Source organism: Mchenga conophoros, linkage group LG20, assembly GCF_057382185.1.
Source record: "Mchenga conophoros isolate Kocher_MC1m ecotype Shallow Benthic linkage group LG20, M_conophoros_male_GT1.1, whole genome shotgun sequence".
Classification (NCBI taxonomy): domain Eukaryota; kingdom Metazoa; phylum Chordata; class Actinopteri; order Cichliformes; family Cichlidae; genus Mchenga; species Mchenga conophoros.
This window is the reverse complement of record NC_140545.1, coordinates 10,442,351-10,461,129: the sequence shown is the minus strand read 5'-3', so window position 1 is coordinate 10,461,129 and position 18,779 is coordinate 10,442,351. Positions and strand designations below refer to the sequence as shown.

Below are 18,779 nucleotides of genomic sequence, written 5' to 3'. Positions count from 1 at the left end.
GGAAGTCCCACAGGATCTTAGCTCGGTCATTCTCCACCACCCTTGGGGGCATCTCCCATTTTGACCTCGGGACTTCCAGGTTATACTCAGCACAGATGTTCCTGTACACTATGCCGGCCACTTGGTTATAGCGTTCCATGTATGCCTTGCCTGCTAGCGTCTTGCACCCTGCTGTTATGTGCTGGATTGTCTCTGGGGCATCTTTACACAGCCTGCACCTGGGGTCTTGCCTGGTGTGATAGACCCCAGCCTCTATGGATCTTGTACTCAGAGCTTGTTCTTGTGCTGCCATGATTAGTGCCTCTGTGCTGTCTTTCAGTCCAGCTTTGTCCAGCCACTGGTAGGATTTCTGGATATCAGCCACCTCCTCTATCTGCCGGTGGTACATACCGTGCAGGGGCCTGTCCTTCCATGATGGTTCCTCGTCTCCCTCCTCTTTCTTGGGTTTCTGCTGCCTGAGGTATTCACTGAGCACTCGGTCAGTTGGGGCCATCTTCCCAATGTATTCTTGGATGTTCCTTGTCTCATCCTGGACTGTGGTGCTGACACTCACCAGTCCCCGGCCCCCTTCTTTCCGCTTAGCGTAAAGCCTCAGGGTGCTGGACTTGGGGTGAAACCCTCCATGCATGGTAAGGAGCTTTCTTGTCTTTATGTCAGTGGCTTCTATCCAAAGCAGCTGGATAGCGTAGTGGTTAGACTACACGCCTTTGGAACAGAGGATCGCAAGTTCGATTCCTGCCTGGGGCGTCTGTATCCAGTAAGGGTCCTAAGGCTAGACCCCCTATGCTAAGCAAGCCTACCGCAGACATGAGCGAGACAGATAAATATGAAGGCATGCTGGCTCGGACGTCGCCCGGATCAACAAGGTCCGCGTCAGGTGTTGAGGAACCAGGGCACCCTGACGAAAAGTGGCATCCAGGATTGCTTTCCTAAATATATATATATGTATACATATATACATATATATATCAGGCAACACGTAACACTGACTGAACCCTGAAATGCAGCTGTATTTCTCAGTATGTGCATATGCTAATGCATTGACTATCAGGCAAGTTTTGAGGGCTTTTAAAAAAAATATTCAGCTGAGTCCTCATCATATGCCTCGTTGCCATGTCTTGCTTGCATGCAAACATTCCCTCACTTCACTCCAGCAGCCGGTAAATGAGCCAGCCGGTGTCCGCAGCGCATACCTGTGCTCGCTGACATGTACTAACTCACTCTTCCTGCAGGCCATGGCAGAGGAACGCAGAGCAATCACAACAATCTAAAGGATGAATGTGGCCAAGAGAGAGAAGAGGAGGAAGAAGATAGTATTCATTACAAAAAAAGTGACTTCAGGAATGAAATAACATGAAAAAAAGAGACTGAGGTGGAAGAGGAGATGAGATGAAGTAAAAGTCAGGAGTTGCCCAAGGCCACGGCCATTGGTGGAGTTTTTGTGTGGGGAGGAGGGAGAGGAAGAGGGAAATCATTAATGAAACACCTGTCTGTTTCTGACTCCCAATAAATCAGAGACTTTTCATCTTTTTGGGGGGAAGGTGATGTTTCAAGAAGGAGGGCAAAATGAAGAGAAGAAGAAAGTGGAGAAGACAGATGGTGTGGAAGGATTAAAGTTCCAGCAAGTACAGCATCTCTGAGGCTGTGAATCCCACATCGAGGAGGTGTTTGCATTCGTCAAACTAGATTTATTTGATCAAAAATGACAAAAAAGCTCATATGTAAAATATGGCCTCTGCTCAGGTGCTGTTTCACTCCTGTTTACAGTACTGTACAGCCATACTGTGCAGGACATTCACGTAGAAAAGACTTTCATGCTTGGTGCTGAGTGAAAACGCAGCATAAACTATGTGATGATAATACAGTCAGTGAACAATGCCAGCTTTGTGAAAATGAGGAGCAAAAAACCCCAAAGCACTGTTGACTCTGTTGATCTTGTTGTAACAGTTTGTCCAAGAAAGGTGAACTTTGACCTCAAGTCAGCATTCGTCATAAAGATAATAACAATACACATTAAAGAGGCAGTCTGCCGAGCTCACACATAAAAGTCTGTTTTCTTTCCATGAGTGGCACTACTGATCCTGTGCACTCCTTTGTTTGAAGCCTTCTGTCCCTTCAGAGGAGTTTTATAAAGCCCCCCCAAAATATTCAGGATGAGCTTTTGCAGAGTCAAGGTGTAATCCAACTTCATTACATTTCAGGTCCTCTGGGTATCCCAACAGTAACTCCAAGAAAAACACTGCAAATTGGAATTTATGCAATTTCAAACTATGCTCTGTCAATACAACATTTGGCATCATTTAAATAGTTCATGTTGTCAGACTTTGAAGTCAATCTGAGGCTGCGTGGGATACACACACAGTACTGCAAGTAAGTCCCACACCTGCGTGGCGTCAGGTAGCATTAACAGTGCATGCTGCAGCTAGTGGAAGCCAATCAACATACTAATTTTCCCCACATACGTTGCTTAATTATTTAGCAATACATAGATTTATGCTTTATAAATTCATGCCCTTTGCTCCAGTAACATCAGACTCTGATAATGTTGCAATAACCATGAGATTGAAAAAAATCCCAAATATGTTGGAGAAATGTCCATATGAAGAAGGTGGGCAGGCCGAAGCACACCTGCTTACCATGTATCTGTGCAGATGAATATGTATTAGTGATATGAAAACCAATCCCAAGACAGTATTCCACTTTCTTGGGAAAATTTCACTTATCCGAGATACAAAGGAAAGTCTCATATTCCACCAGCGTTCAGTCCCACTGCTTCTTTTCCACAGAGGAATCCTAACTCATGTTTCCAAGGGACGTGTCACTTCCTTCAGAGGAGGCAATGGCAGAAGTAACGGGAAAGAAGCAGAAAGGCAAGAAAAAGAGTTAATTGTGTTAGACTGACTACAATAAGAGGTACAGAGGAGGAAAAGGCTGACACAGATACTTTTGCTGCAGCGATCACATCAGGTAACTACAACACTAAATAAACTGGTTACACAATGAAATGTAATAAATAATTTCAGATGCCAAAGTCCTTAGTCTGTATGTCCTGTAGGCCTCACATCTAATAAAATGGTTGCTTTTTATCTTCGAAGAGCAAATATGCACATTAAATTCACACAGTGTTGATCTAACTAAGTTCTAAATTAAACTAAACAAAATGTGACTTTAGGGGAGTTAGAGGATATAAAAATCCCACAATGCCACCTGCTGTATTCAAGTTTTCAGACTCCAATCCAAAACCTGTGCATCCCAAATGCAATGAAACCACAGGGAGTAGTAGTATTAGTAATTAGTATTAGTTAGTAATGTTGAGGAAAGAGCTAGCTATTAACTTGGATCAGCAAATAAAATAAGCAGCTTCTAAACAGAGACTAACTAATGTGATATGGAGATGAATAATCACCATAACAGCGAGCAACTCTGGGCCCACTGACGTCTTACAGATGTTTTGCTGACTTACATGTACCACATTATAACTTTTGATTAAACAACAAAAGAAAATCAGACTTTAAATGATCACTGGATCGGCTTAAAAATATAAATTAATACCAATATTTCTGAACTGAAATCATGACATCCTTTTTAGGAATGCCATTCACTTACCTGTGCTGTACTTACCTGTCCTCATCCAGCAACATTCACTACATGAGACACATGACAACAGCGTGGGCCAGAACAAAGGGGACACACACACATACAGGTGAGGATGAATATACACACTATGACAGTCTATACCCGACGATCATCGCTCAATCCCCGTGGGCAGAATATGAAATTTGACATGTGACGTGTTAAGCTGCTTCGTTTTGCTGAACATAATGATTTTTCATTTTATTTAAAGTCCAACCTGAACAGAAGTGCTGATGGATGAAATAACCCGTGCCAACACACATCAGGTCACAAAGTCTGGCGATGCAATCAAGCGAAATATTTGGCACTGATCCCACATAGATTACCTCTAATGATCATGCTGTACGCAGCGAGTTTATGACAGCCAGTATAGCCGCAGGTGCTTTGCAGGTGGGTGGGTGAGCTCTTAAAAGCCTTTCAATTGTGGATTTTATTAGTGTGAATCAGCTGTGTCAGAGACAGTGACAGGTTTGACACTGCATGGATCACCTACGTGGAAACACACTGCAGAGGATTTGTTTATCATGCAGCTGACAAGGAAGCACGGTAACATTTTATTAGAAACTTCTAATAGAAAAGACTTGTTTTTATTTTTTTTCTGCTCTCAGACACACAAATTTGTATCCAAAAGATGATTTAAGTGAGTTTAATATGAACATATTTACCTGGTCATTGTTAACTAGATTTACTTTATATGGAGAAGTGTGTGCTGCATGACCTTGTGTGTGTGCGTCCCATGTTCTTACTGACCTGGGCTGGAGGTGCCTGGAGTGGCAGCGGCGGCCACTCGGGCTCGACTCACCAACAGGGCCTCCTGGTTTTCAGCCAGAGCTTGCTTAGCCAGGTAGCGCTCCCTCTTCATCTTCAGCTCCAGGGACTCGGGAACATCGGGTACAATCCAGTCAATGGCTCGCAGCACGAAGAACACCACGTGCTGGTGACAGTAAAAACAACAGCAAGAACAGTGTGAACAATCTCCACATCACAAATTGTCATTAATTTTAAGCAAACAGACAGCTGATCTTCAAGCATGAAAATGGAAAAACAGTACTTGTAGTTTTATTTTCCACATAATTTGTACAACTGGTGAATAATTTCTTCTCTCTCAGGTGAGCATTAACAAATAACTGTGAGGAAATGGCAGAGAGGAGGTATATAGAGAGAGAATAAAAAGTGATGCAGATGGAAACAAAACGGTAAAAGAGGACTAAATCATTAGAATTTGTCCAAACAAGCAGAACTGGCATAGAGGTGTCAGTGAAAAGGCAATACTAAACAAAGGTAAAACCACTAAAACAGGCAAAATGAAGTAAATAGAGATGCTAGGAAGCTTCCGTCATACCTCAAATGCAATAATAAAGCCAAGTCTGACTGCCAGGAGCTCCCAGTAAAACAGTGTGTAGTTTCCATTGTTGTCTCTGAATGCTTTGTATCTGAAAAACCCCAACAAACATAATTTGTTACAAAGTTACAACAAGAAATATTTGTAATACTTGGTGTGTATAATATACAGCAGCAGCACATGAAAAGAACAGTCTTAATATTCAGTAATATCACCCATTGTTGGCCAAGGCTATGACATGAACACACTTAACTTAAATGTTAAGAAACTTAAATGTTGCTTAGCAACACCAAAGTAACCATATATGAGAAGTTGAACTTGACACATAAGATGAAGGAATAAAAAGGAGCATAAAAAGAAAGCTCAAAGCAGCATACCTGCACATAGGGTACTCTGTGTAGTTGAGTGGGGCGTAAGCCAGGGTGAAGTTGACGTATCCGTTGAGATCATTGTCAAATTTGTACTGATATAGCAGGCGAGGTAAAAAATCTGAAGTGAACGCTATTAGGAAAGCCTGAAAAAGAATAAAAGATAATAAATGTTCTTTTTTTCCTCATATTGCTATGTAGTCTGACAATAATGTATTAGACATGAACTCACATTGGCAATGACAGACAGGTGTGACAAAGCTTCCAGTATGTTAAACCACACTCCGATGTTTTGTGCACGTTCAGCCACCGGCCGGCGGTACTCGCACACAAACTTGTGTGCATCCAAACGAATCTCCACCCAGTTGTTAAGGAGGGCGAAGAGCGGAGCGAGGGGGAACGCCGCCACAAAGATAGTAATGAACCCAAACTGGAGCACTGCAGCACATGAAATTAAAATTAGATAATTAATCTTTGCATTTTTTCATCAAAATGGATATTATCTATGTGTGAATTTTTAGTTGGACTGAACTGGCGATCCGGTTGAATGCAGTGATATTAAAGTCTCTAAATCAGATATGGATACTCACCCATCTCCAGGTACTCTTCGAACAGGCCCTCACACTCAACCAGCTGGTAATCCTCTTCCCAGCGCCGAGGCTCATGGGATGCCTTGCCACCCAGCACTTTTGCCAGAGTTCTCTTCTGGCGCCAGGCCTTCACTTTACTGTTAGGGAAGAAAAAGACATTTTCGGTTTAATTCAGTTTTATTTATAAAGGCACACATTCGCCTCAAGGTGCTTTATACTCTAAGGTTAAAACCAAAAAACTATTCGAAAGAAACCCCAACAACAGACAACCCCTGTGAGCAAACATTTGGCAACAGAGGGAAGGAAAAACTCCCTTTTGACAGGAAGACACTTCCAGCAGAACCAGGCTCAGGGAAGAGCAGCCATCTGCCGCGACCACTTGGGGGTGATGGCATGGGAGAAGACAGCAGAAACAGGAGAAAGGAGATAACTATGGGAGAAAGTGCCAGAGTTTAATAACAGCTAATGACTAAATAGACACGTGGTGCAAAACCATGCAGAGAGTGAAAAGAAGTGAGTGAAGAGGGAAGGGAACGCCCCAGCAGCCTGGGCCTATTGGAGCATAACTCCAGGGTCACCTGATCATTTGATGGAATCAGGATAAGGATTTATGTTAGTATGCATTGTAACATGCAATGGCAAAAATGACAGAAACAGCACATTTAGAGGATGTTCATTACATCACAGATATGACACAGGACTAATTTTTTGTAGCTGAACAGCAATCATTGTTCCCCAATAACCACCATAGACTTTCAGTTGGAATTAGTTAACCAAACCTATTTTCTATCACTGGAAGCATTTGTTGCTGATGTAATGACTGCAATCCCCTCTCATCTTTTACAACACATGCCGCCCCACCACTGAGTGGGGAAATGTGCTTGTTTTCTTCATGCAGTCATCTTTGTCTGTTTCACTGCAGCAGCACAAGACCAAATTTCCAGCATCATCCCCTTGGCCACTCCACATTTATGATTCATCACTAACATCAGTTAACACAGTCCATGACTGCCCCTCTTTGGCCCACTGTAAGCGCTGGCTTGTGTTTGGCTTCTCTGCATGTAAATCTCATTTCATTCAGCCTGTTTCTGACAGTTCTGTAACAAATGTTGGCTCCTGTTTCTGCCCATTTATTTTTCATGTATAGCAATAATTTCTGTCATCATATCTGTGATTTGTTTATGTGCTACAAAGTAAAAGAGCTGGATCCTCAAGAGTGATGATTACATAATTTTGCCAGAGGTTTTAAGCGTATTTACTGAACTGCTCCTCTGCTGCCCTTATTTTACACTTACTGTCTGCAGTAAGTCTTAAACAGTCACACACAGCTGATGGTGCAGAGGCACATGGATGAGATTTACTGCACTAAACAGCTGGAACTGTGGAACAATATGACACAGCACAGCTACTTTTATGCATCTCCCACATCTGTACCAGTTTTAGCTTTTATCCTAACTCTGCTTTAATCTTTTCAGTTGTATTTGACAGTCACTGTACTTATTGCTCATGTGTTTGAATCTAATTTGTTTAATTATTATTTTATTGCAGAAAAAATTTACTCCTGAAATTTTTTCTCTAAAAAGTAAGATGTCCTGGTAAACCACGAAAGCTTTTAAATAAATAATAAAGGATGTAAATAAAAGGAAGAATAAAGGATGTTTAAATATGCTGGAGATTGACAACAGAACATTTTTCTATAAAAACATAAAACATATACATAAAAAAACCCATAAAAGCTAAAAGTGTAGCAACGTACGGTAAGATGAACTCCTGAACGTTGTTGATGAGCTGTTTTCCCACCATTATGATGAAAAGTTGTTGAGCCAATTCAATGAGGCAACCCCCGGCACCACACTGTAACGCAAAGACACACAGACATGACACTATGGGGGCATCATTTTCACATGCTGGTACGTTACAGGCTCTCTAAATCACTCACGTCTTCATTTCTCATCCCGAACAAGGTCCCGTAGTTGGTAGGGTAACCCACAAACCTAATCACAGAGAGATCAGTGGCACCTTAAATACTTTCTTTGTCTCAGTGTCTTCATCTTTTCATGATTATCCTGTGTGTCTGTTGTGACTCGTGTGTCTCACCTTCCTTTAAAGAAAGCCACATAAAAGGGAGACGAGTAGAAGTTGACAAACTGGAAGATGAACACCTTGAAGATGAAAGCGTTGTCATACTGGGTTTGTGTTCTGTGCATCTCTGCAACACATCGCACAAAAACACAGTGTTAAAGACATCGAGACAATGTTGCCTTTGATTTCACTTAGTTTAAATGACTTCAAAGTCATTTTTATATAGATAACAAGATATTATGATAACTGGTTTACAGGTAGTCAAAACTAAGAAAAAAGGGAAACCACAGTGTAAACTATTTTTTTTACATTAATTTGGGGTGTTTTTTGATTTGTCTGTTTTTTTACAAGAATCAAGAATCAGCAGCGAATATGATTGTCTATCATACTTTCTTGACTGAAATGAGATGATTCTACAAATACTCTGCTGGATACATCATCAACAATCCTGCCGATATCCATTTTAAACAGTGGCTGAACTGTTTAAACATCAAGATTAACAGTTACAATCTTTTTGGAGGGGTTAAACATGTACACTAAAATTTTTACAACAATCTGGTTGCATAAATATGCACATCCTTAGCTATTTAAAGCCTGACCCATGAAATAATTGTCAGAAAATTATTATTTATTTGTTCTTATTTTTTGCCTAAACAATTAAGCAGAGTTTTTGCACACTGATCATGTGAACATCTCAAGAACTCATGAAAAGTCATGTATCAAATATGGTACACTGTGAGTTAAAGGGTTAAACTAACAACTTTGTTGAAGCACCTTTGCATTTTATTACAGTAGTCAGTCTTTTTGGTTAGTTGTTAGCATGGCACGTCTTCATTATTTGCCCTTCTCTTCTCTGTAAAAACACTCCAAGTTTTTCAGATTATGGCGCCATCTTTTGAGCACAGTCCTCTTCAGGTCACTCCACAGTTTTTCAGCAGGATCTGAATCTGTACTCAGGCTGGCTCATTTTTTGGTGAATCAGTTATTTTGATGATCTGGATATATGCAGCTGGTTGCTGCTGTTGTGCTACAAGGTCCAAATCCTCTTGATCTTCAGTTTTCTAGCAGATGCCTAAAGAGGTTTTTTGTGAAAAATGATTGCTATTTTAGTACTGTTCATAAATCCTCCCAGCTTGACTAAAGCCCTACTGTAGTTCCAGATGAAGAAAAACAGCCCCAAAGCACGATGTTATCACTACCATGCTTCATTGCAGGTACAGTTTTTCTCTGGTGATGTGAACTGTTTTTGTGTCAAACATATCTCAAGGAATCACTCCTAAAACCTTCAACTTTGGCCTTATCAGATCATGACACAAAACCTACATGCTTGTGGACGCTCTGATGTATGTATATCATGTGTGTGTTTAACTTGAGATTGTTGTCACATGTAGTACACAACCAGTTCTTGCCAGAAATTCCTGCAGCTCATTTAATGTTGCTGTAAATCTCCCTGGCCAGTTATCTTCTTGTCTTTCCCTCAGTTCTGGCAGTAATGGGGTTTTTTCATCTATTTTCAGCAATGAGATCAGTTTGATGTGTTTGTAAGTTATTTGCAGATCACAAATTTTGTTGGAAGATGCCACAAGGTACACATCAGGAAAATCCTACAAAAACAGCTGAACTTCATTTGATTTTAATGAGTCACTTTAACTGATGACTAATGTTTAATATGAATTCACATGTGATTAATCTTACCCCTAATTATAAGAAGGCGTGCAGACGTGTCCAACCACATTGTTTTTAGGGTTTTTAAAAATATTTTTTTGTGTGTAGACTTTTTATGCCCTCTGTATCTGTACTTTACAGTCCCATAATTCTGCAACATGATGCAGCTACTTTGACAGAAACAATAACCATAAGGATCCAACTGAAGAGATTCACCTGCTCTGGAGAAGTCTGAGCTTTTAGTTAGTGGCAATCAAGTACAAAGCTGATAACAATATACACCACAGAGGTTTGAGGTGTGTGAGAGCAGCATTGATTCTTACCCCATTTAGTGAGCTGCTCAGCTAATGCAGTGTAGACCTGGCCCATCAGCAGTATGAGCCCCAGGTTTACAATACTGCTGGAGATGTTGGCTATGGTCCCTGCCTGGGGGAGGAAATTAAATGCATGAATGTTTGTATGATAAATAAAATGCAGTGATTTGCAAAATCATTTAAACATGTACAAATATATTTAATTAAAAACAGTACCAACACAACACAACTCAAATGTTGATCGTTTTTGACCATGTGAACTGGCAGTAAAAGTTGAGAGAATGGCAAAAAAAATGTGTAAAGTTAGTAACACTGAGCTGTTTCTTGGTATAATGTAAATATGAGAATTTTACTGCAGATCATATGTGTTACATAATATGATAAAAAGTGTCAGCATAAATTTCTGTACACAGTGGACAAAGAAGAAAACCAAGACTGAACGGTCATGATTGTTGACTGGAGCCTATCACATCTGTCACAGGACAAAGGGTGGGGCTACTCCCTGGAAAGGGAGCCAGTCAACCACAGGGCTTAAACAGAGAAACAGACAACCATTCACACTCACTTTCACACCTATGGCCAATTTTATATTCACCAGTTAACCTAACATGCATGTCTTTGGACTGTGGGATAAAGCCAGAGCACCCAGAGAGAACCCACACAGTGTGGGGATGTATGAGTCTGGGGCCTCCATACAGAAAGTCCCCAAATGGCCAGTGGATTCCACCACCACTGCACCACTGTGATGCCCAAAAAACGAAAATGTTATATTAAAATGTGATTGTGATCATTTTTAATAATTTAATAATTGCATTCTCTTCTTATTAACAGTTTTCTTTTTGGAAAAAAGCTCCAATGTGTTTGTAGCATTTCTTTGTGCAAAGCATGAAACAGCTGTAATGTACCTCTGTCCGCAGCACAGGGCTCCCAGAATGAAATATCACCACACTGATGATACCACGGCACACGACCACCGTCACCAGGAAGATCATCACCACACACAGCTGAGAGAAGAGGGGGAAAAGCACACCTGTAGCTGCGACATAATATGCTGCACACAGCCAGAGGCACACAAAGGTCTGCTGTCATCATCAACACCATGCAGCATAATATAAGACCAAGAAGTCAAGAGTCCAGCATCCTCATTGCGGCTCTCATGATGCTCATCATAAAACTGATCCATATCTCTTACATCCTGACTGACATCTTTCAGAGCACAAACAAAGTTTTTAAAAGACGGCTTTAATTGAATGTGCTAGACATGCATATGCTTTTCTAAGTCAGTAGCATTTAGTAGTAGGATTTTTCTAAAGATTGGCAAGCAAGCAAGAGCTTCCAACAAGAGCTTGGATCAGGTATTATTCCCATAAAATTTAGTAACAGCTGAATAATTTTTTCCATGATATTCATTTCTTTTCTTTGTCTAATAGTGGATTCTATTCCTTTCAGTTTCGGGAAATTAACTTGCAGACATTTTCATTCCTTATATCAAAATTCACAACTATCATAACATCAGTATGTTTCCAGCAAAATCCTTCTACTGAACAGGGAAGAGAATTAGAATTTTAAAACATTTCCATCTCTAATCCCATCATCAAAACAAGGGTGTGTGAAAAATGATCCTCAGATCTGCATCTACAAAGAAGTGAATCTTGGACACAGCATAAAGTGCGTGGATGAGATGATGGGATCATATCTGGCCCTGTAGGCATGTGACCTGGATTCATTATTAAAAAAGGGTTCAGTTAACAATGCAGGATTTACTGGAATGGCACAAAGGTGTTAACCCCACCTCTATTTCTCAACACAATCACAAAAGGAAAAGCTCAAGAGAAACCGAGACTCCTTACTGAAACCACGTGCAATGAGATTAATGATGAGAAAAAGAGAAAGTCTGTTGTTCGGGAGCGGATCTGGATCTGCTGTATTAGAACGACATTTTACAGTGTGACAATAATAGTGGTAATTAAACCGTTTAAGAACCTAACTAAACATAATGCATAGTGTTAAAATGCACCTCGAGTATTTCTTTTACTGAAGTGCAAAAACAACAAAACAGCAGTACAGTATGTAAAATATTTTAAATGGCCTCACCATCATTATGATAACCATGGAGCCAGTGAACATGCGAGACAGCCTGGTTTTTTCAGGAAAGTATGGCTCTTTGACCCCAGTCACTGGATTTTGCTCCATAGTAGGGGCCATGGCTGCAAACTCCGGCCGAGGACGCTCCTTAAAGAAAACAGTGACCATCATCACTGGACACACTCTTCACCGGCTTTGTCTGGTTCACAGATTGGTCTGTAACTTTAGTCTTTGCTCTGTTGTTTACCTTGTTTACTCTGTACAAAACTGAAACTTCCGTGTATAAAGGTTAAAATCAAATATTAAAAAAATTGAATCCCTGTGCAAACAAGTGCAAACAGTCATGATGCCCATTACTGTATTACTGGATCTATAATCATGACAGACCTAAGAGCTCTAAACCGAATAAGACCAGTATGATCACACTCATACTGAAAGCAACCAATACCTCCTCTTCATGGAAGTCCATACAGTCCCAGTGATGTGCCAGAGTGGCCATTTTTCTCTTCCAGTACTCCAGAAAGGTTACAGCCCAGAATGACATGAACACACTGAAAAACACTGTACCTGGATGGTCAAATAAGTATCCCAGCTGCAACATAGAAAGGTACAACCATTAGGTTCAAGTCTTTTTTCGCAGAGTCAGCGATTTGTTCACCACGAAAAGCTTGGTACCTTCGTCAAGGTGCAGATCTCAGACATGTTCCAGGCCTTACATGTTTTGCAGAGTGGACACATGGTATAGCTAGCTCCACTGTTACAGATTTCCTCCCTGTTGACAGACACACTGACACAGATTAGTTACACCTGAGATAACACTAATTACAGGTTTTAAAGCAACACGTATTTGGCCTCACATAACTGTGAGGCCCAATAATGATCAGTGTGGGAGCTAAGGGATTGGGAGAATTAACTCTAATGGATGTAAAGGCTGCACATATACCTATTACGTACTGCTTCCAGGGAACAGATGAGCGGTGTGGAAAGCATTCTCCTAACCTCCTGCCGGGAAACAAAGCTACTGCTCTTTCCTTTATTACAGTTATAGAGTGAGTTACTGAAACCCTGACTGCACATGGGATCAGCTACAAATAAAGCCTGGACTGACAGCGAGATCTATTTCCTCCTCTTTTTTTTTTAATAGGAGGATTATTCTGCACTAATTGTCCATTAGAGATGGCTGCTTTTTCTTGCTGCCACAGATTCTCTTTCCTAGGATATCGACTTATCCCTAAGAAATGAAGCCAGAAAAAGGTAAACAGTAGTTACAGCGGCAATATTACTGTACACAATCTAGGCTACACTTACACTGAGAAGAAAAACCAGAAAGGAGAGCCAACTCTTAATAAATAATATATGACAAACTGGCACAGACATCCCACATGTAGATGATCTAGCTGTGAAGCGAGTCTTTATGCAGAGTGCGCTCTGCTTTGAAATATTTGAATCTAAAGTTGTGCTTGTTTGAGAGAGTCTGTAAGTGGAGTTTAATTTCCAGGAAACTGTGGCAGCCCTTAAAACAAAAGCTATAACACACTTATTTGCTTTCTTTCTAAGGAGAAATCAATGCTAATCTCATGTGTGTACATTAAGTACAGCACTGAACTTTGGCTCTTATGTTGGACATCAGTAAGGTTTTTGCTATACGTTTCTGAACAGGCACAACGGCACCAATTTCAGCAGCTTCACTGAAACAATAAGACTCTAAGAAGCCACTGCAGCCAGCAGCTGGCTGACAATGATTAGTCCCGTTTATTTTTATTATGAGCCATGTGGGTGTGCATTAAATTCAGCTGAATCACTATCAATAGTGATACATGTCAGTGCATAAGTATGTTTAATGTTTAATTAAACATAATGTCTGGTTACCATCTGAAACTCCATTGAGGGATCGGGGGGTCAGGGGGCTGGGTGATCAATAGTTGCCCCATGACTGCATTGGATTTTTTCACATTTGGCAACTGTTTGCAACTAGTTGCAACTAACTTTGTGTGAGGGTTTCCTATTTGTTTGATTTTTATGTTATACATTATTAAAGACAAGATCCAAGTTTTTGTGTCTATTAAAACGGTGGTTGCTTCACTTGTGTTTGAACTGCCTGCTTAAACTGACCCCTGTGTGTAAAACTTCAACAACTATGCCACAATACCTTATCTAAGTGAGTGCAGTCACACGTGACTAGCCATGTCTGTAATGCGACATTTCATTTAAAATTATTTTGTGTTACACAATAAAACACATGCTATGTATACATGATGCAGACTCACGCTGGTGTGTTGGTACCCATGGACATCACTCCAGACACAAAGACCAGAGTCCCGACCACTGCTGCCGGCAGCAGCCAGGCTGTGTAGAAACCTGCAGAGACAAAAAGCTCCATTAGACTGCAGCTCTCAGCTGATGCAAGACGGATGTTCAATTTCAGCTGCAGTGATGACTTTCATCCTGACAATAATGGTTTCAAGCTCAGGTATAGCCCCTTTGCATATACTACACTCTCCTCTTAACAGAGATTCATAAAAGAATTTCACTGCTAAAAAAAGGAGTTTCCACTTGTACCTTTTTGTGAAAAAAGAAAGGAAGAAAAAAGTAATAGATGCAATTCACTGTAGAGTCAGTGCCAGGAGGCTGTAGCTTAGATTGCTGTATCATACAGTATGTTTATTTATGTGAGCACTCTGCTTATTGTCCTGTATTAGTTTTGATCCATTTCTAATCATTTTAAATGATTCTGGCGTGTAATACAGACTCCACGTATTTCTCATTTATTAAAATGAACAGCGGGGTTTTTTTTAAATAGAGAAATCTTTGGCCCCCATCAGACTCAAATCAAATGACCAGAATTGTAATAAAATTATAGTTAGCTACTAAATTTAAATTGATTTCAACCAAATAATCTGCAAAAACTGCTTTAGTTTGTGCTTCAAGGTAATAAAATTACTGAGATATCAATAGAACGCTTATGTTGAGCAGTTAATTAAACTCAAATTACTTGTCGACAGGGAGAAAGCCTTAACAGTTGCACAGATATTTATAATGTTTTCATTTTAGCAATAATGACAAAATCTAAATATTTAATTAACATTACTAGTTATTGTGATACCTTCTGGTCTGGATTCAGTAATCCTCCTGGATTCAGGAAGGAGTGGGCTTTTTATCTGTAAAAAATGAGCCAAATTTTTTGAACAACAGAAATAAGAATATATATTTACCCAGCCAGGCAAAGTAGAGTGCAATCTTCTCTCCAAAGTACTCCCTGATATGGTCCAGTGGTTGATACTTGTACCATTTGCACCAGCGGGCCCAGTAGTAGTAGAGAACCTGCCTCTGGTTCAGCTCGTCAGGTCGGACCTCGTGCTTTGGAAGCTGAAAGGGCCCCTAAAGAGAAAAAACATGCTGCTAATGAGAAAGAGAAAACGACACATTTCAGTGTACAGAACAGCTAAAAATAACTCACCTCATGCAGCGGGAACGCTGCTGTGTACGCCCCTTCATTTAACAGTCTGTCCACTCCGACTTCAGCCTTCTTCCTTTTCCCATATGCTGTCCTGGCAAGAATCTCATAGACCTGAAATAAAACTCTCAGTCTGTTAGTTCAAATATACATCCGATACATTCAGTATACTACTATTGTCACACTTGTGTTACTTACAACACGGTGCCTCTGCGTATTTGTGAAATATGTATCGTGATCTTCCCAGCCAAGGAATCTGAAGAAAAGCGTACATTCAGCAAAACACGCAGCAGTGATCTGATCCAACTGTTTGCAGAAGTTAACCCACCTGCTCATCTTTGACTTGCGAAAGGCACATGTGTAATAGTCCAGAGGCCTGTTAGGCACAGACTCCGTCATTACGTTAGGTATGCATAGTTTACTCAGTACCCGAGCAGATGTGTTGAGGTCTAGATGCTGCTGTGCCTGGGACACAAACACAGATACAGGTGACCTCCTTCTATTACTGTAGAACAGCATAAGATGCACGTTTTTGGTTCTGAGTGAAATGTTACGACAGGTTTTCATTGTCTTAAGAGATAATCAGAAAATGTTCGCATGATTAAAGAGAAAAGTGAGAGAGTAAAGACTTTATCTGGTAAACATCAGTGTGCTCTTTCATATTAAGTTGTCCTTGTTTATTCCCCAAATTAGTATTATTATCAACTGGGTTTAACGTCACGTAACAAATAACTTTAAATTGAACCTACCTAGAAATAAATAGCTGTACTTACTTGCAGTGGAGCTCTAAGGCAAAGCTCCTCAGCATAACACACCAACACATCCCAGGGGGCGCTAATTTTGAGAAAGTGTATGGTCTTCTTTTCATTTGCAGTTTCCTCCTACAAGTAAAGAGGCAACAAAGAAGACGTTAATCAACAAGTCAGGAAAAATAATGAACAGATTTAATAATTTAATAATAAGATAAATAATCTTTAATCTTGTCAACAACACCTTTTCCATGACCAAGCCAACACTCTCCAGGTTCTGAACAAACTTCTCTCTCCACTGAGCCAGTTGTGCTTTCCTTCGTTCAGACCTGCTGCTCTCCTCAGCGGGAACGGCTTCCCTCTCCTCACTGGTAGCCATATTTGTCCCTTTCCCTCGCCGCTTCCTCCGTGAACGAATCTCCCACACCAGCACGAAGTCTGCACCCCAGACCAGAGGAGTGAAAGGTTAAATGAACGAATGACTTTGTCTACCTACCACTGAGCTGATGAAACCTCATGCAAAGCGAGCAGCCTACCAATCTTAGTTCTCCCGTCTCTGAAGTAATTCCCCAACTGTGGCACTGGTTGCTTACTTCTTGTAGGAGACTGCATATAAATGGGATCATCGCCATCCATATCTCCATCAGCAGCTGCAGCTGCAAGCTGACAGTTGAGCCACCATTAATATATCATGAAACTCTGTAAAGAGACAGCTGCTGACGAAAACTCTGCTCACTTTTCTGCATTTGAACCTTTTCGCTCGGTGTATGAATGTTTAATTGGCTTTGAGGAGAGGTTTAATTCTTGTGCTAGTACATGCCTCCACTTTGCAGTAATAAGACCAGAAAGATGAGCCGAAAACAATCTTTCAGTGCAGTAAAGTCATGCCTCACCATTACCCATTATCAGTGTCCTTACAGTACCTTGTGTTCATGTTTATATTACATGAAGGGTAAAACCCCTCAAGACTCACTGCCACATCTCTGAGAAATCAGTGAGGCCAAAAGGGAACAGGATAATGAATAACTGCTGTGTCAAAGTGATGCGATTTTATAGATTTATGTGAGCTGAAGAGATATCACACTGCAGTATTGTAGGAAATAAGTAAAGCAGAGCTTACATATCGTGGGGGGATAAAGCTCCCATTCTGCAGGCTCCCATAGCTCTCTGTGCTTTGTGCTTCAGCCCTAGTATCCAGATCCAGGAGGACCTCTCTGTCTCCCTTCAGCCGCTCTGAGCTCTTCCTCAACATGATAAAAAAAAGCTCCTGTGACTTGAAACAAACACTATGCCTTCACATGAAATCTGTACTGAAGGAATTCAAAGATAACTTCAGCCAGGCTGAAGGTAAGAGATGCAAAAAAAAGCCTTAAAAAATCTGGATACTGGTCTTTGCTATAGTGAAAAACAAGCTGCTGCTGAAGTCTGCATTTGTAGCAATCTACGCTTCCCTTGTCCTCGTTCTGCTTTTTATCTCTGCATCCATCAGGCTCCTCTGCTCCACTGCAAGAGCCGTGGATACCGTAATGGATCTAGCACGCAGGCAACACAGTGCTGTGCTGCATCTCAGCAGGGAAATGCACGTTTTCACCTCATAAATAATGTAACAGTTAGTGAGTGGCAGTCCAAGCTCTTATGTGCTATAATAATATAATTATATGGACATAACGCACTGTGAGAGGATTCTTCTCTTTGAAGTCAATGTGTATTCCTTCATCCATGCAAGCTGTTTCATATACTTCACTGAACTGGTTTGAAATTCTGCAGATAATTAACATAAATTACACGAGGATGAAGCACCACCCCCACGTGATCTTCTCAAAGCGCAGAACAAACTGTGCGCACTTAAAAATGCTGTTGGTTTATACTCAGAGTCCAGAAGCCCCACATGTACCAGGAGGTTGTTTTATTTTTTAGCTAAAAAGTGATGTTTCTGTGTGTTTTTTATGTGTAATAACTTTGCTAATAATGGTAGAAATACTGTAGTCAACAGGATGAATGAAGAGGTTATATATAAAATGAAGAACTAAATAAATGAATTAATTATTGCCAATGAGACTTTTTAGCTAGATAAATAAAGGATATATAAAACTAAGTCACTTTTTGGCACACCACCTCCAGCAGCCTTCCTGCTTTTCATGCTGTTTGCAGTGCTGCAGTCAGAGCAGAGTCGAACCTGTGAGACATGTATGAAGGAATAACACAACACATACAGTAACCAGAGTCGTGCTGTCAAAGGGAAACTCTATTTTAAAAACAATGATGACATCACCAGTATCTTTGAGTGGATTTTAATGCAATGCCGGAGCCAACACTGGCGAGTTTGAAAGATGCTTTAGAGCAGTGGTCATGAACTCCAGGCCTCGGAGGCCGGTGTCCTGCAGGTTTTAGATCTCACCCTGCATTAACACACCTGAATCAAATGATTAGTTCATTAACAGGCCTCTGAAGAACATCAAGACATGTTGGGGAGGTAATTTCGCCATTTAAATCAGCT

At 40.7% G+C, this 18,779-nt stretch overlaps 1 protein-coding gene across 1 annotated transcript; it reads right to left on the bottom strand.

Annotated features, from left to right (window-relative positions):
- Positions 1 to 423: 423 nt before the first annotated feature.
- ano11 (anoctamin 11) lies at positions 424 to 17,791 on the bottom strand. The gene is made up of 23 exons (XM_085260254.1): positions 17,403 to 17,791; positions 16,819 to 16,945; positions 16,527 to 16,720; positions 16,307 to 16,414; positions 15,862 to 15,998; positions 15,732 to 15,789; positions 15,537 to 15,647; positions 15,292 to 15,457; positions 14,347 to 14,437; positions 12,755 to 12,851; positions 12,528 to 12,671; positions 12,089 to 12,226; positions 10,900 to 10,998; positions 10,004 to 10,106; positions 8,031 to 8,142; positions 7,873 to 7,927; positions 7,690 to 7,787; positions 5,934 to 6,070; positions 5,576 to 5,781; positions 5,353 to 5,489; positions 4,976 to 5,066; positions 4,384 to 4,567; positions 424 to 2,825 (listed from the first exon to the last, which is right to left on the bottom strand). The coding sequence occupies exons 1-23, from the start codon at positions 17,532 to 17,534 to the stop codon at positions 2,794 to 2,796; spliced, it is 2,757 nt and encodes a 918-aa protein (XP_085116380.1). The 5' UTR covers positions 17,535 to 17,791; the 3' UTR covers positions 424 to 2,793.
- Between the last annotated feature and the right edge of the window lie 988 nt (positions 17,792 to 18,779).